Genomic DNA, 17,356 nt, shown 5'->3' on the forward strand with positions numbered 1-17,356 from the left:
TTTTATATTATTAATTTTAATCTTGTTGTGTGACCTTTGACAATTTGACGGTGTCAGTTCCTCTAGATTTTTGCTATTCTCCTCTGTTGCTGTGTGAAAATGTGGTAAAAGAGCTTAAAAGAGGCATGTCTCTCATGTGGTCCGCCTCTCTCTCCCTCTCTCCTTTAAAGGTGTGCATATAGAAACCTGGTCATGAGAAGTTGCTGTACTGATGTTATTGTGGTACTCTCAGGTATCTGAGCTCCCTTTTTGTTATTTTATCATGTAAATTTATTTTGTATTGATAATTTCGTTTTCTTTACAAATAAAGTGTAATTTTTCCACGTCTGTTATTATTCACTACCGGATCCTGTGCTGCTCTTCTTACCTGACGAAGCTGGCTATATAGACGTGTGTGAAGGTGGCCATCAGGTACTGACAGTCGAATCGATCCATGATGCCGCCATGGCCGGGGATGGTGCTGGCAAAGTCCTGCAGGAGAGGAGAGACCGGGAGGTCAAAACATCAGAACTCAGGTACCTGCTGAGCCTTGGATGAACAGGTGCAACATGGGTATCAGAGTTATCAGAGTAAGATTTAGCCTGATTGTTCTGCACATGGCCATCCATGTTATTTCCTCTAAAATGTACTACACAAGATGTTTTAAATGAATATGGTAGTTAATGCTCTAATGTTTCAACACTGCAACTTGAAAAGATCACCTGTCAAACACATGATGTCACATTTTAGGTGGAGATAAGTGACAAATGCAGTCAGCTAATTTCAGAGGCACTGACTGTGCAAACATTAGCTGGCTAAGGTGTTTGAGAAATGCATGGAGCCCTCGAACAAAGAGCCGAAGCCCCAGCAACAGCAGTGGTGCTGCTCAGTGGCTGACAGCAGGAGGCTGCAGTTTACCTCAACAACCTGCAGTAATGACTGTGCTGCTGTGTCAGGGATTAAGCAGAGTGTTGCTGAGCTGCCTGTCACTTTAAGTAAAATCTCAGCTCTTCACCACAGCCCGAGTGGTTCAACCAGTTTCTGCAACATTTGAATGTCTCTCTGGAAGTAGTCTCTGTCTCTGTGACCTTGTAGCTTTAGGTAGAGCGAGAAACTAAAGCATCATAAAAACACAGATTGCAGAGAAGCTAACTACTAACCTGTAGCAGTGAAATGGAAACAATGAGCTACTCTCAAATGAAAAAGGAAGAAAGGAAAAGAGCACCAAGTGGAAGCTGCAAAAATGATGCATGAACGGAAACAAGACTAAAAATATATGCTAGGTGGAGGAAAGTAAATATCAGATTAATTTAAATTTTGGGTCAAAAGAGGAGAAGAGACAACACAAAAGGGAAAATTAGATCTTCCTTACTTTTATTTTGAAGGCCCGCTTGAAGCCGCTGGCAAAGAAACCGCCAAATGGCCCGATGAGAGAGGCGAAGGACGAGAGGAAGATGCTGTGGATCTGGAAGGGGTACAAGTTCACTGTTTTCTGAGAGAGAGAGAGAGTGAGAGAGAGAGAGAGTGAGAGAGAGAGAGAGTGAGAGAGAGAGAGAGAGAGAGAGCAGCATATTTACAGTAATTTCAGCATATCGGTGCATTGAAGAGGTCATCTATAAACAAGCTTGAAATAAGAAAGAAAAAAATGACGCTACATAACAAGAAATGTTACAAAAAGAAAATATGACATTAACCAACTGTACATTAGTGGATTTGGAAATATTTTGCTTTCACTTAATAGTCTAACAATATGTTTACAATAATGAGTGCTTTGATGTAGAACAGTGACTCCCAACCTGTGGGCTGGGACCCACTGGTGGGCTGCAAAGGTGGACCAATATATCCTTTGCAAAACAGTTGGCTACAATTTTAGTGAAGAGATTAATAAAATATGTAAATAATGTTTCTTCATGTTTTAAATGCATCATAAAAACAATAAAAATTTAAATTTAAATTTAAAACTCTTCTTTTTTTCTTGAATGAAGGCTCCAATAACCTAATGATAGGAACTTTTATGTTGTTCCCGGCTGGACCACATCCTACACTTGTTTGCTATCTCAGTCTGATTGTGTGCTAAAAGATTACATCCATGGCCAAAACTGGGGAATCAACCTAAGTAGCTGGTTTGCAAAACACAAAGAATTAAAAGGAAAGAGAATCAAGAGGCAGTAACAACAACTGATGTCGCCTCTGTCAAATAAGGAAAAATTGAGCTTCCCTTGCTTTCAGTTCAGTCCTGAATGTTCAATCTTTATCATATCAAATAAAAAATGCTCTGAGAGAGTATTATTTTGGGTATTATTTTATTTTCTGTATTGTTACAGGGTAAGATGTGGGCCGCCAACATCTTTGAGATATTCAAGTGGGCCATGAGTTGGAAAATGTTGGGAGTCACTGCTCTAGTGGATTTAGTTATATTAAGATTTTGAATTAAAGGAGTAAAAGGGACACAGTCTTACCCATCTCAGTGTTTTTTGTACCACGGCGGGGAGAGTGTACTCCTGCATCACAAAGATATCAGAAGGCTCACACTCAACTGTAAACCCATTAGTCTCACTGTTGAAACCCACGGGACACACAAAGTACTGGAACTGAGACAGGAGGTAGGCCAGCTGAGGGTAAAACACAACACAACACAAAGAAAAGGTCAGCCTCTCACTCCGGTTAAGTGTTATCTCATCACCACAACTGATGAAGCGAGGATCAGCTACATGCTAAAAAAAACATCAATGGTCGATAGTGAAATTGATAAGTAAATGTAGAGATGCAGCAAAGATAATTTCCTGTCCTGTCTGGTGTGTGATTGAAATCACAAAAATCCAATTCCCAACTACAAGTTGAGACAGAAACTGAAACTTATAAAAACTATGTCTGGCAGTTGTAAGAATGATGGGAAACTGCCAACAGCCATCACCCAAACAACTCATAAATTTTCAGAGCTGTTTCTTATCTACTCTGCAGATAACCAAACACAATTTCAACTCCCCATTCTTTCTAGTTGGGATGTATCAGCTGCTCAAAACAGGCGTTAAAATATGACACACAATTTCCTGCCTGTAGAAAGAAAATATGTGAGTGAGCCGTAAAAGCAAATGTAATGTACTCACAATGAAGCCAAAGACCACAGTGGAGAAAAACCCTCCGATGAATCCCTCCCAGGTCTTCTTAGGTGAGAGCTGCAGGGGGTCAGACACAGAGACAGAGGCCGCCTTTCACATCAGCATGAAGTGGTATTTACTCAGCCTCACTGCCACCAACATGTGATTTACAATAAACCTCCTCTCTTCTCGCTGTCCTCGGCTCTGAGGGACTGAATTGCTCTTGTGTGTTAATGTGCAGCAGTAGCCATCATCAAGGTTTCTTAGTATTTAATTTTATAGAGATTTATTTAAGAAAGGCGTTTGACCACAAACTATAAATAAAGATAGACGTTGCCCATAGGTTTCTGAAGTGTGGTCTTGAAGCTCAGAGTGGGCTGCTCCGCCCTCGCCATCTTGGCAGTGCCTGACTCCGCCTAACTCCGCCAGACTCTAGTGGTCATTGCAGTTTTTGGCACTTGGCTTCATTTTTCGGCCCCGGAGGTTGCCACTTGGGTTTGACCCAGTAGGGTTGAGTAAATTTGAGAAAGTATTATTTATAAGAAGGTTTGCCTGACTACAAGCCTGCTGGATGAAGAACAATTTGATGTAAAATGACCGTAAATGCATGTGTAGGATAATATATAACCCAATCAATCCATTTTTTTTTTTGGACACTTATTTTGACACTCACATCCTTCACTCCATCCACATCCACCAGCTCCTCCTGTTCCTTAGTCGTTAGAAGGTCAGGTTGGATGTACAGTCCAAACCATATGTTCTGGGTCTGCCTTGACATCTAGTCTCACCTGAACATGTCCAGAATCACTTGATGTTATTCTCTTGTTCACCACTGGACAAACTGACCCTGTTCACCTCAACAACTTTTTCCCAAACCAAAGGAAGAAATCTGTCATTTTGCCAAAAAACACCACTGCTTTTAACGTGGAGGTGCTCACTTTGATCCCGACTGCTTAAGTCTGCCCCAGTGCAGGGTCAGGGTTGCATTAAGCCAGCACAAGTACTTCTTATGCAAAAAGCAAAGATACCATCCTGAGGCCACCAATCTGAGCATCCCCCGCCCCTCAGATGAATAAACCCCCCCCCAAAAAATCAGGTGCAACAAGGCGCAAACTTGACGAACAATACTACCACCAAGAACACGCTCAGTTATTGCTACGAAAACAGAAGGCTCAAATTTCGGTTACAGAAAGAGCAAATCTCTTGCGTCAACCCAAAGTCCTACAGTTCACTAACCAAAACATCTCTTAGGACAGTGACATGATGTCTCAGTGTGAACAACACTGTAAGTTTAAGATAATCAGGACTCTTGACTAGTCAGCTGAACTAAAGATGGAAAAGAAACATCAACAACTCATGCAGGTAAATTGTTTCCCATGATAAATACACAATGTCTCATCCCATATCACTTATTGCAAAAAACTCAAAGTTATACTGTATTGTATGTCTGTATAATTGTATGTCTACTGTCAGTAAGCCTTAATATCAGTATTCACACCGTTTAGTCAAACAGAGACGGACAGAGAAATCTCTTGTAGTGATGCTGATCTATTAATGTAGGCTCTATGCACGGTTGCAGTCTATACTGTAGTCTACAGTTAATAATAAAGCCACTAAAAGTAATGGAAATCTCTCTGATGTAATTATCATAATTGAGATAAGGTTTGATTTACCTTGATCAGTGGAGTCCGACCAAAGAAGAATCCAAACAGGTAGGCCATGATGTCGTTGCAGATCACAATCGAGATCGGGACGATGAACCTGGAAAACAGGAATTTCAACAGTTGAGAGGTGGTGGTGGCAACAACAGCCACCACAAACCAAAATCCATTATTATGAAAATCCAGTTGGTTAAATCAGTTTTCATCCAATTAATCTTTACAGAATGTGCTTTATTTATCTGCCCCTGATTTTAATGAAATGTTGCCATAGGTCACTTCCTGTTGTGTGGCTCTAACTTTAAAGGTCCCGTTTTGCATAAAGTGAGATGTCCATGTCTTTTTTTCATTATAAAGCAGGTCTGGGTAATATTGTGAAAGTATCAAAGAGTTCCATCTGCAAACAAAATACATAGCTAATATTAAAAAACTGTGTCCTAAAATGAGCCGTCAGGACTTCTGTAACTTTGTGATGTCACAACTAAACAGTCACTGGCCTCAGCTAAGCCCCAAGCATGGCCTGCCTGGTCACACCATCCAACCTTGTAGGATTTGATTTCTCTGAGTGTTAACTTGAAATCTGTTATATTTTTATTCAATCATGCAGAAAAGTCAGCCCATCAGAGGAGAGACTCAGAGCCTCTCTCCTGATAGGCTGACCGACCTGTTGTCACTAGAGCTCCAGAGAGAAGAGAGAGGGGATGTAAAACTACACTGAGATGGTTTTTGGTTCTTAAAACCACAAATATACCTTCTTATGGCGATCAACACTTCAAGTAAAACGCAGGAGAAGTGTAAAATATGGGACCTTTAAAAGCCTGTACAAAGAGCTCAACACCAGCAAACACAGCTGCAACGACACAAACTGTATGTGGTGATTGTCAGAGACAACAAGGCAGGTTTCTCTGGTCTGTGTTGTCTGTGTCCTGCTTACCAGATCATTCCTTCAAACAGGTTCTGAATGACAAGGTGGGATTGAGTTACCACAATCAACAGGGTCACATGGGTCCAAGCAAACTGGAATGGCAAACACAAACACAAAACTGTGTCACTGCACCGGAATGTAGCCGCGCCCACTCAGGAGTCGGCTCGTGTGGGAAATAATGGAATCATATAGACAAACAGAAGAGACGAGATGAAGGACACTGACAAAGCCACACTGCAGAGTTAGATGATTTACAGGACATGTCAAAGAAGAGAAGCTCAGTGTCACAAATGTATTGGACATGTTCAAACAAGAATTTGAAGATGCATGCAACAAAATAAATTTAACAAATTAAATTTTAAAAAGCAACACAGCTCATTATGAAACCACATTTCTCTGATCATATACAGAACTGCATATATGAGCTGAGAAAGTGACTTTGTTTGCTTTTTTTTTATTTTACTTTTGGATAAATGATCATTTTTCATTAGGTGGCAAGGGAATCTAATTCCTCTTAGGTCCAGAATTCTAGAAATGTCTGCAATAAGGGCAGTTTACATAAATTTGTCTTAAATGCAAAACTGTTCATTAAGTTATTTCTGGCCAATGAAACGTGGAGTATAAAAGTGCCCTCAGATGGCAGAGAAAGCAAAACAGATGCATGTTAAGTGAAATAAAGCTGAAGCCATTGCAGAAGTCCTGTGTTTATCCAGGATCAAACTGTGCATAGTAATGTGGGCAGCTCATCTGTGAGTGATAAAGCATAACAAAAAGGTGAAGCATTTAGCAGCAAACAATGAGAAAAGTATGTTAAGTCCCAAAAGACTTCTACAATGGCAACATCAGAGCACAAGATGAGTTTCCAAAACCTTTTCAGAGGGACACAGCAGGGAGTGGGAAGCAGTGGAAGGGTATGGACAGGAGGGTTAGTGGTGTAGTAGAGGAGGAGGAAGAGGAGGAGGAGGAGGAGGAGGAGGAGGAGAAGGGTTACTTGGCTGATACACACCATATAAAACTGCAGGCGATAATGTTTCTTCACTAAACTCAGCACAAACATGCAGAAACCTGTGAAAGAGTAGATAACATGCTGTCAGCTTTTACTCCCTGATTAAATAGTATGTATAACAATAACAACAGAAAATTATATACATATTCACTGTATAGGGAGGAGTGTGTAGCATGCCAGTGACTGAACAATTCACAATTTTCTTTCACAGAAAACATCTTTAATCGTGTGACTAATCAGATTTTACACTGATTTTACTTCAGACTTGTGATTTTGCACTGAGGAGGCTGTCGGCTGAAAGCTCCTGTGTCAGGTTTGTCTACATGAACCTGGTAAGGCCCCCGGGGGAGCTGTTACTGCCAGCACACTGAGAATTGGCTGTCTGCTTCAGAGCATCCTTGGGGTTTAAACCGCAGCTGACGTCTGGCTGGGTCAGTCGACTGAAAGACAACTGTGTCAGCAAGACTCAGGAAGAAGTGGGTTCACCCCGCTTCAGACACTGAGACCAACCACCGTGATATCAGTGGACAGAACCTCTATTCATCACAGAGGGAAACCTTGATGTCACAGCAGCAGCATAATAAAAACCAAACTACTGCTGCTGTGATCCCATCATTAGAGCAGTGAAATTGAACAGAAATGAACTCAAATCCTCTGCAAATGCAGAGTTTATGTTCAGATGAATTTACAACAGACAGACTGGGTTTTAATGTTTGACCTTGTTTTCTTTTTTTTTCTTTAATTTTTTAAAGATATTTTTTTGAGGCATTTTTGTTTTTATTCGATGGGACAGTAGAGAGTGACAGGAACGGGGCAGAGAGAGGGGACATGACATGCAGGAAAGAGTCGGGCCAGTCTGAAGTCGAACTGACGACTCGCCTGCTAAGAGCATCAGCTCATCTGGTACGCACCCTAACCACTAGGCTAACAGGGCGCCCCAGTGTGCGTGCTTTTGAAACTTATTTCAGGGCTGCATCTCACTCTCTAATGGAAGGTGTAACCACAGTGTTTCTGGTTTAACAGCACCGTTTACAGTTGTGTTTACAGTTAGTGTACTCTGAGAGATGTAACTGCATGGAAAAGGGGTGGAAAATCACCAGAGTGTTGTGTTTACATCACTGGCGATAAATACCCACGACAACTGCAGAGTCATCTGACCCGAGAGTGAATGCCGATTGTACCCTTTCCCATTGCTGACAAAAGTCAGATGTTGGCAGGTTTTTAGCATAGACTGTATAAAAAGCCTCTGTGATGTCACCCATAGCTTTCTGAGGAGCAGTTTTGAAGCTCAGAGTGGGCTGCGGTCGCCATCTTGCCAGTGCCTGAGTCTGCCTATGTCCTGACTAACCCAAAAATGGGCAAAGGCTTCAATGCATGGCAAGTACACGTGCACCAACCATGTCTCTTAAAGCAGCACACCCTCAATTACACATAACTTTAAGCCTAGATAAAATTTTAACAGGTGATATAAAAATTCAACCCTGTTCACTTGTCATGAACGAGGAAATTAACTACAAAGACCAAAACGCCAAACAGCAAACCAAGTGCAGCATGCATTTTGTACATTGTACCATAAATAAGAGACCAATCAATACTGGGTTTCTGTAGCTAATGGATGGATTAGCTCAAGGTCATTTAAAATCTCTTCATATTGTAAAACTGTAGAACATTAGAGCAACATTCCCTCCTAAAAACACATCCAGAAATATAAACACTAATCCTAAAGGCATGCTGTTGAACATGTTCAGCAGCAGACTGAAGTATATCCCACTTTGAGGTGCATCCTGTGCATGAAAAGTTTATTATCATTGATATTATAGGTAATTCATTGTAAATTGAAAAAGCACTGGTATGACCCATTGGAGGAAACTAAGGAAACAGGCTTTCCTTTTTGTACATATAATGTGTGTGGATAAGTAGTAAACTGAGTGTCTGGATAAAACCCACAGCTCAGTGTTTTATGACACATCCGGCTGCTGTTTAGCAGAGTAATCAACCGTCCTATCAGTAAATAAAAGCTTCAGGGACTTAAGTCATTGTAACTAAAATCACAAGTGAGTTTATATTGCAAGTCTCCTGTGGTTTTTGTTGCTCTTTTTGTTCTATTTCCTCCCATGTAATGTTATTTGTAACTCAACTCCACCCTACTCACTGTCTGTTGAAATCGAATCCATCTCTTTCAGAGAAAATGTGAGTGGGAGCAGAGGGGCCAAAGAGCATGTGTGTGTTTGTGAATGACTGCAGTCAGTATTGTCTTGAGGGCGAGAGTCACCTGCGAGGTACAAAGCAAAGGAGATGAAGCGGTGGTAGCGAGCCAGGAACTGCAGAGGTTCCTCCCTCTGCACCAGAGCCCCAAAGTAGTCCGCTACGGTTTCACCATAGAAGAAGTAGTTTACGCAAATCAGGAAGTACCTGAGGGAAAGAAAACTGAGGGATTATTTCTCTTGACATGTTGTTTTTGTAGTTTTGAAAAGAAGGGGTGTTGTTAGGTTTGGTTGTGAGGTTTATTTACTGTGTGCAAGAGTTTGTTTTTTGAGCAGAAGTGTGTGGTAATGTATGAAAAAACTTCTGTTTGGGTCACTGGGTTTAAGCATCTAACAGTGCTTCTGGCCCACTGTACCTTAACCTGCTGTGTGCGTGTGTGTGTGTGTGTGTGTGTGTGTGTGTGTGTGTGTGTGTTTGCAAGGGGCTGATATGATGTTTGGCCTTGGTGAATGGGACAAGTTTCATTTAGCCTTCATTTACTGCCAGCATGGCAGTGATCTTTGCTCCGGGCTGCATTGAGTGCTGCTGTCACATCCTGTGGGTGTGTGTGTGTGTGTGTGTGTGTGTGTGTGTGTGTGTGTGTGTGTGTGTGTGTGTGTGTGTGTGTGTGTGTGTGTGTGTGTGTGTGTGTGTATATGCAAAGGTGACCTGCTAACAAAAACACTGGAATAGAACTTAGGCTCCGTGGGGGCTGGTGGGTGTTGCATATTCAGAGAAACTACCTGCAGACGACGCTGAACTGAGTCAGCATTTCACTGCAGGAAGAGCAGAGTTAATGGGGTGTGGCTGACTGGAGAAAGAGAAGCGGCACCTTTAAACAAGAAATACTGCCTGATTCTGTCGTATTTAATCTTCTTACACACCATTAAACTACAAAGCAGCTCAGAACGAACAGATCTAACAGTCAGTGAGCAAAACTCCCCGTGCACAGCCAATATTAGCGATTAGGTGCTGGTTGGTCACAGGAGCAACTAAAATGAAAATTTAATCTGCGTATTCAGAGCGAACACATTTCACCTGCGGCTTCTTCAGGTTCACTCAGTAGAATTAGTGTAGAGTGTTCACATTGATAAATACATACACACTGGTCAAATGACAAATCATCATTGTCTTCATTTTGTCAAGTATTTCTTCAAAAGGTAAATATTTTCTGAATATTTTTTGGGAATCAAGTAATTCTACTGAGTGCTGAAAACTTTAAACCTGTAGAAAGCTGATTACATTTGACTTAACTCTGAGGTCAACTGATCAAAGAGCTTATTGTCTTTGAGATATTTGATGACACACACAGTTTGGTCACTAACAAAATGATTAAATGTTTTATATGTCTGAAGGCAATCTGTGTAAAAGTATCGTCTATCAGTACTTCCTGGTATGTTGACATTGTTTCCATCTGCTCCGAAAGACTTGATCAAGTGATGTACAGTGAATCTGACCTAATGTTGATTTCATGTTAAACAAAGCTTTGCTCTTTTCCAGATCCTTTAAAAACATTTTCCCCAAAACATCTTTACGTCCTGAGATAATTCACAGAATATTAAGACATTTCCTGTCTGAAATACAGAGAGCCCACCCTCTTAAAATGTCTCTGACTAGAGGAACTGGTGCAGACAATGGGCTGATTCTTTTTTAATTTCCCATAACAATGTGTCCATCAATGCATGCATTGTCCTGCTGAAGTGTCGGAGCAAGACAGTGGTCACATAACTCTGAAGACAAACCCTAAAGAGAGCACACTGCTACAGTGAAATTTGATCATGACTACAGTTAAAATCCTGCAGTGCTGCTCTTTATAGGGTAAAACGTTCTCTGATCATAAAATATTTCACTGTAAAATCTTTTGTCCTCACCAGCTTAGAGTCCTGAACCAGGGCAGCTCATAGGAATGATAAACTCTGTAGCCAATGGTGATGATTTCCTGGAAACACTTGATCTGGACAGTCATGACCTACATCAGATGACAGGGAAAGAAATGTCTCAGACAAATTAATAACAGAAAAAGAAATGACAGTAGAACAGATGCACTGAGGAGTCGTACAACAGCTACAGCATCAGTCACTGTTACTTACCACTAATATAAGAGTGACTGGTCCCATATAGATGATGAGGAAAAAGCCTGAAATCATGGCTAAAGACAGAACCCCTCGTATCCAGTAGTTCTTCCATCTGTGGAGAATGGAAACTTTGAATTAGTGATATTTTTCTTTCTTCAAAAATCACATAAATATTTAATTCATTCATTTATGTTTCATTTGAATTTACTTCCCAACAAAGGGAGACAGCGAGAGAGAAAAGTATTTCTAGATTTCCAGTTATGAAATACAGAGTGTGTGAAATTCAACATTACAGCCATGAAATTATAATAGTGGGTTGTGACGAGCAGAGTCTTTGTGATGAGCTAATGTGCTTCTTATTTATATCAGCTGACTGGTTGGAGTTAAAGGGGCGGGTGAGAAAAGAGAGGAGGCCTTGAGGCATTTGTCAGAAAAGAGGACGGTACAGTTTTATTACTGTATAACATACATCATATGGGCAACGTGAACGTCTGTACCAAACTTTGGTGGCAGCCCATCTCATTGATGTTGACATATTTAACAGTGTAAGTGAAAACTGACCTGCTGGTGGCGCTAGAGGAAACTTCAGGGGATCAACTAAATTGTAGGGATTCATCCTCTGGGCACCATGAATGTTTTTATGGATTTTCATGGCAACACATCCATTAACTTTTGAGAAGTTTCAGCCTGGACCAAAGGGGTTGACTGATTAACATCCAGACTGACATTCCCATTCAGCTTGGTGTCAATAATTGTCCCAAGGTATTTGTACATCTCACAAACACCTTTGGACAATTACTGACCCAAAACTGAACTTTGAGGTAAATTGTGAAGCTGTGTGCAAAAAGGGGCGTCAGCGTTTGCTGTGTCTGAGGAAACTGTCCAGTTTCCATATCGACAAGTTTGTGATGATCTTATTCTACCGAGCTATTATTGAATTGATCTTATCTTTTTCTCTGAAAATTTGTCTTTAAAGAGCAGGAATTCTCTCAATCACATTGTCCAGTCAGCTGGCGGTCACAGCTTGACCTAGCATTCCTGTACACTGGACAGTTACAGCAGAAAGCTGGCTTGATTTTTAAGGGTGACTCACACCCTTTGAACAGTCAGTGATTTTCAGTTTCTTCCTTCTGGATGAAGATTCATAGTCATGGTCGCCAATTGCAGAAGAAAACTATATAAAGAGAGCTTTGTTCCAGCATCCATCGCTCAGATGAGTAAGTTGTAGAAACAAGGCATAGAATCAATGTTAATTTTTATTTAATAAATTGTTTTAGATTGATGACTCTTTTTACTGCAACCCACAGTATATACTGTAAACAGGTACTAATAAAGTAACAACCTCACCTATCCCTATTTTCCACACCGCTAGTGTCACGGTCTGACTGTCATTTCTCATTTTGGCAAAGTCAAGACTAAATCTGCTCATGTAATATTAGCTGATCTGAGGACAGAGAGGAGAGAACTTTTGTTGAGACCGTGATGAACAATCAATGAGAAGTACACTACTCACAATAAGTTAGGGATATTGTGAGAGACTCAGTGGATTTCATACATACGGTGTTTGTTTCACTTCAGAGATTTTTGGGATAGGGAGGCAATTGTACTGGGGTGATAGACACACCTCATTTTGTGTTTTCCACGTAATGGTCTCACTGTGTACAGTGTGCCTTACATATTGGGGCCAATACCAAAAAACTAAAAGACAACCCTTTTCAATGTGGCATCAATTTCATCATTCTGTGGGTATAAAAAGCTGGTATTGTCAGTAAGTCATTCCAAGTTCATCATTCAAACAGCCATGAACACACGACGTCACTTAACGGACGAGCAGCGCCACCTGGCCATAGCACGCCTTCGGGTCGGTGGCAGGCAGTCAGATGTTGCTCGTGAACTTGGTGTGTCTCAAAGTGTCATCAGCAGACTTGCATCAAGACAGACGTTTGCAGTGGGCACAAGACCATGTGACCTGGACAATGCAGCAGTGGTCTACCGTCCTGTTCACTGATGAGTGTCGGGTCACCTTGCACAGAAATGATGGTCGTCAGCGTTGCTGGAGAAGGCGAGGTGAGCGATACGCTGAGGTCAACATGGTCCCCAGGGTTCGCTTTGGTGGAGGAGGTGCAACAGTCTGGGCAGGCATCACCAGTCAGCGCAAAACAGATTTGGTTATTGTAGATGGCTCAGTCACTGCACGTTCTTACCTCAGAGACATCATAGAACCCATCATCATCCCCCAATTCCGCCAGCACACCCCCAACTTTCTGTTCATGGCTGATAATGCTCCACCCAAACATTTGGGGCTATCCTTGTTATTGTCTAAATTTTTGGGGTAATAAATATTAAACTAATGAAAATGGTGTTTCTTCTCATTCATTATTAGTAATATCAAAGGGAACTTTGACTTATTTCATTAAAATTCAGACCAAATAGGAAAAGCACTCATGTAAATAACAATATCCCTAACTTATTGTGAGTAGTGTATTTTGGTTTAGTTCCTGTTAGTTAACTAAAATGAACTGAAACCAACACCTAGCTCAGTGCACAGCTGGTGACACAAGAAGAGGACCGGGCCAGACCTGAGTGGGCCAACCCACCCCCACAGTGAAGTGAACGACACTGCAGTGAGGCTCAGGTGAAGCCTGCATCCTGTTCGTCGCTAGGCATTCAGATGTTGTGGCCTCTTATTAGCTGCTACAGCCACACGGCTCAGTGGTGATTAATTGTCTTAACAACAAATCACTTTACCAGAGCTGCTTGTGCTGTGACACTAGCATGACTAAAAATATGTAACGAGGCCTTGTCCTCTGGAGTGTCTTTCACTGAACACGTTGTGCAGTCCGTGTTGCTGTGGGGCAAACCGCTGCATGCCTGCTGCCTGGAGGCAAAACAAAAGAGAGGAAACAGCTAAAAGCTGCACAGGAGCTGAGAGGCTGCTGCCTGCTGTATGAATGGAGCAGAAAACAGCTGCATCATGAAAAAGCTGCTGCTGCTTCCACTCAGCACTGCACTCTCTCTCTCTCTGACTCCATCCCATCATTCACTCACTTTCTCTCACTGAAACTGCCACCTCTCCACCTCTCTTCACCTTCAAGTCAGTCCATTCATCCTTGTCTAATGTGTTGTTTTGCTCTTTTGCTTGTTGCGTTCATCTTCCTCCATCCCTCCTCCCCCTCATCTCTACTGCACCTTCACTATCCCTCCATCTGTTTCTTTTCTAATTTCTTTCCCCCCTCCCTCTATGCAGTCTGTTCATCCACAGGTCTCTCTGCAGCACACCAGCTCCAATGCCATTCGAGCCCGCAGGGATTAGTGCTTCCCTCCTCGTGAGCCTTTAAGCCCCCGTGACCTGGCCGTCACTCATTAGTCACACCCTCCGCTTCTCATCTGTATATCAAACAAGGCCTCCTTCATATGTGTTCAAGGTGCTGCCGACTCAGACTGGTACAGACCGCCAAGTCTAGCAGTCCTGGAGAGCCAACAGGAAGAGTTTACACACTCCAAGAATGTGAACTTCTGCAAGGGTGGACAGTTTGAACTCCAGCCTTCAATGCATTTCAAAGACTTTACTTTGTCGTGTTAATGTTGAGGTTCTGGCCTCCACATAACAGGCGTAAATGAGGATTATTCTCTACAGACACAGATATTAAAATATGAACTAAGTGTATTAATCTAATATCACCACACAAAAATCATATGAGCACACACTCATGACTTTCTCAGGTCATGAATACCTGAATATATAAATGTGAATATATAAAACTGAAACCATTTTTTCCCCCACAGGCTGGTTTATTTCAAAATGTACAAACTACTTACTACAAACCTTTAACCACCATGACTTATCACCATCATCCTGTTGTGTTTGTTTATACGTATAAACATACATGAACATTGCAGACAAGAATATTATAAAGGCTCTGTGGGTCAAACCCTAACAGGCCCCACTTACTCTACTGCTCTACTGATCACTCTGAACAACTCTGTATTGATTTTGAGTGACCCCTCCATCCAAGGGAACATGTGGCTCCAGCAAAATGCCTCCCACAGCAGAACAGAGCCACTGGATCCCCTCACTGTAGAGGTCAAGTATTCTGCCCTGTACCTCACTCTTGGTGCAAACCACACATTAACTTGTGGAGAATATGGTGACATCTGACCATACCACTTTTTCCACATCTCTACAGACCAGTGCCTCTAGATCTATGTCTTCCCCATAGATCTAAATGCAGATGTCCCTTTAGTCCCTGTTCCTACTGAAACAATAGCTGAGCAGTTTTGTGACTGAAGCTATCTGTGCCCCAACAATAAACCCTTTTTCAAAGCCACTTAGATCTTTTCCTCTTGCCATCTCAATATGATCTATTTCTGGTCCAATTAACCTACATGCAGAGGGGAAGGATGATCAATCACACTGCTGGGGTCTTTTCATGAAATATGGGATGGAAATTGCTTGTTACAGCAATATTACGGCTGAAGCACACATAAACAATGCTAAAGGCACCAAGTTATCGGACCTGAACATGTTAGGCTCTGTTTCGCAGATTTTACTCTCAAGAGCTTGAGCCCTGAAGCACTGAAGTTTACAATTTGACCTGTTTATAATCTAAGAAATCTAAGACTTTGTGTTTGTTCATCGTCCTGTTCCTGTGCAGAACACAGCTACCATCTTAGACAGAGCTCAGACCTGTAAGGTTAAGTGCTAAATGCTGATAGATCCTTGTTCTGTGACAGGGTCAAGCTGCACTGTAGAGTAATTCCTGTGAAATTGCTAAGCAGTGACAACTCTAGGCTGCACTTCAGGAACTAACAACAGCTGTTGGCATCCATCTCGTGAGTATGTGTGTCTGAGCAGAGCGTACCTGGGCGGCAGGCCCTCCAGAGCTTTGTTCAGGCATTGTGGAGTGTTGTCTGTGTCTGCTGTGGAGAGAGGAACATCTGGAGTGTCTGCTTTGGAGTCACCATCACATTCTCCCTCGGCGTCAACTTGCAGGCCCAGCCTGTCATCACCATCAGCCTCCTGCCAAAACACACACACACACGTACACACATATACATAAAGATATTCAAATAGTGACTTAAGATAACACAGGCAGACAACAGGGTAGCGTACATATGGCGATAACAGAAAAGAAAACTATTTAATCATTATCATCCTGTAGAGAAAAAGACAGAGGACAGACACAGAGAGTGCACCTGACATGCAAACGACAAGTAAATGTTTAGGTAGTCAAACAGAGTCCAGTCTAAACTGAGCAGAGACACACAGAAGGCCGTTTAATTAGGCTGAGGGGAGGAGGGGGAAACTACACAAGTGCTGCCATGTGTCCTCTAAACTTGGCTGGGATTCAAGTAGGTCTGCAAGTAAATGTGGAGGACATGTGGGTGTGTTTGTTTTTGTGTGTAACTAATTTCCTCTTTTGAACCAGAGACAGCTTCAAGGAATTCAAAACCATCAGACCGTCAGTGACCTCATTCCCACATAATATCTACTAAATTACGACTGAAAGGAAGGGTAGAGATCCTTCCTCATTCTCAATGAAACATTTCCCCGTTTCTTCAGTGTACAGACGTTTAGAGAAAACAGCCTGCTGGTGATACAACCATTTGGTCTAATGTTTCTCAGCAAATCAAATCCTCTCACCATTACTCTCTCTAATTCTACATTTAGCTAAGATTTATCTCTTCAACCACAATAAAATCATGTTGAGAAAAGTTCATGCGGAAAAATTGTATGAAATGTCACAAATATCTCAGCGATATGAATCATTTTTTTGTTTTGTTCTTTGGTTTTACTTGTAAAAATGTATTTTGACAGTTTCTGAAATACATTTTGCTGCTTTTACAGCACTCACATGGTTATCTAGTAATTACCTCAAGTTGAATATATTTATATCTTTAAAGGTCCCAAATGCTCCAAACCCAGCCCACCTGGACCCACCATCCAACCTTGCTGGATTTGGTTTCTCTGAGTGTTTACCTAAAATCTGCCATATTTTTATCATATTACTCAGAAAACAGTCAGCCAATCAGAAGAGAGACTCAAAGCCTAAAAATCTACATAAAAGGAGAAAGTTTAAGGATCACGAACCGAGCATGACTGAGCTGAAAGTCTACACCCGGTGTCAGCAGGTTAACAGGCTGCTGATCAGGAGCCAAACATCTTTATTGGTGCTAATGAATCTTTAATCAGGATCTAAACCCAGTCAGCAGACACAGCCTCTTCTCTGCCTCTATCTTGAATGTAACATACAACAGTCAAATCAGTTACAAAATAATAATTGTAGTTACAAAATAATTTATAATTTACTTCCTGGAGGCTTAATTCACCTTCTGGTAAAGTTACATGTAATTTCATTTCCTTTACTTTC

General features: G+C 41.6%; 1 protein-coding gene across 1 annotated transcript in view; it reads right to left on the minus strand.

Moving 5' to 3' along the window:
• cds1 (CDP-diacylglycerol synthase (phosphatidate cytidylyltransferase) 1) overlaps nucleotides 1-17,356 on the minus strand; it is a 35,690-nt gene that overhangs the window by 4,848 nt on the left and 13,486 nt on the right. The window contains exons 2-12 of the mRNA XM_071483808.1: nucleotides 15,848-16,005; nucleotides 11,001-11,097; nucleotides 10,782-10,879; nucleotides 8,939-9,078; nucleotides 6,667-6,725; nucleotides 5,670-5,752; nucleotides 4,751-4,838; nucleotides 3,087-3,155; nucleotides 2,439-2,591; nucleotides 1,352-1,471; nucleotides 368-471 (exon numbers count right to left, since the gene is read on the minus strand). Coding sequence (XP_071339909.1) covers nucleotides 368-471; nucleotides 1,352-1,471; nucleotides 2,439-2,591; nucleotides 3,087-3,155; nucleotides 4,751-4,838; nucleotides 5,670-5,752; nucleotides 6,667-6,725; nucleotides 8,939-9,078; nucleotides 10,782-10,879; nucleotides 11,001-11,097; nucleotides 15,848-16,005 — 1,169 coding nt within the window. The remainder of the gene's footprint in view (nucleotides 1-367; nucleotides 472-1,351; nucleotides 1,472-2,438; nucleotides 2,592-3,086; nucleotides 3,156-4,750; nucleotides 4,839-5,669; nucleotides 5,753-6,666; nucleotides 6,726-8,938; nucleotides 9,079-10,781; nucleotides 10,880-11,000; nucleotides 11,098-15,847; nucleotides 16,006-17,356) is intronic.

The sequence above is a fragment of the Trachinotus anak genome, unplaced genomic scaffold, assembly GCF_046630095.1.
Source record: "Trachinotus anak isolate AG129_WGS33_773 ecotype Australia unplaced genomic scaffold, CSIRO_AGI_Tana_v1 ptg000008l, whole genome shotgun sequence".
In the NCBI taxonomy this organism is placed as follows: Eukaryota; Metazoa; Chordata; class Actinopteri; order Carangiformes; family Carangidae; genus Trachinotus; species Trachinotus anak.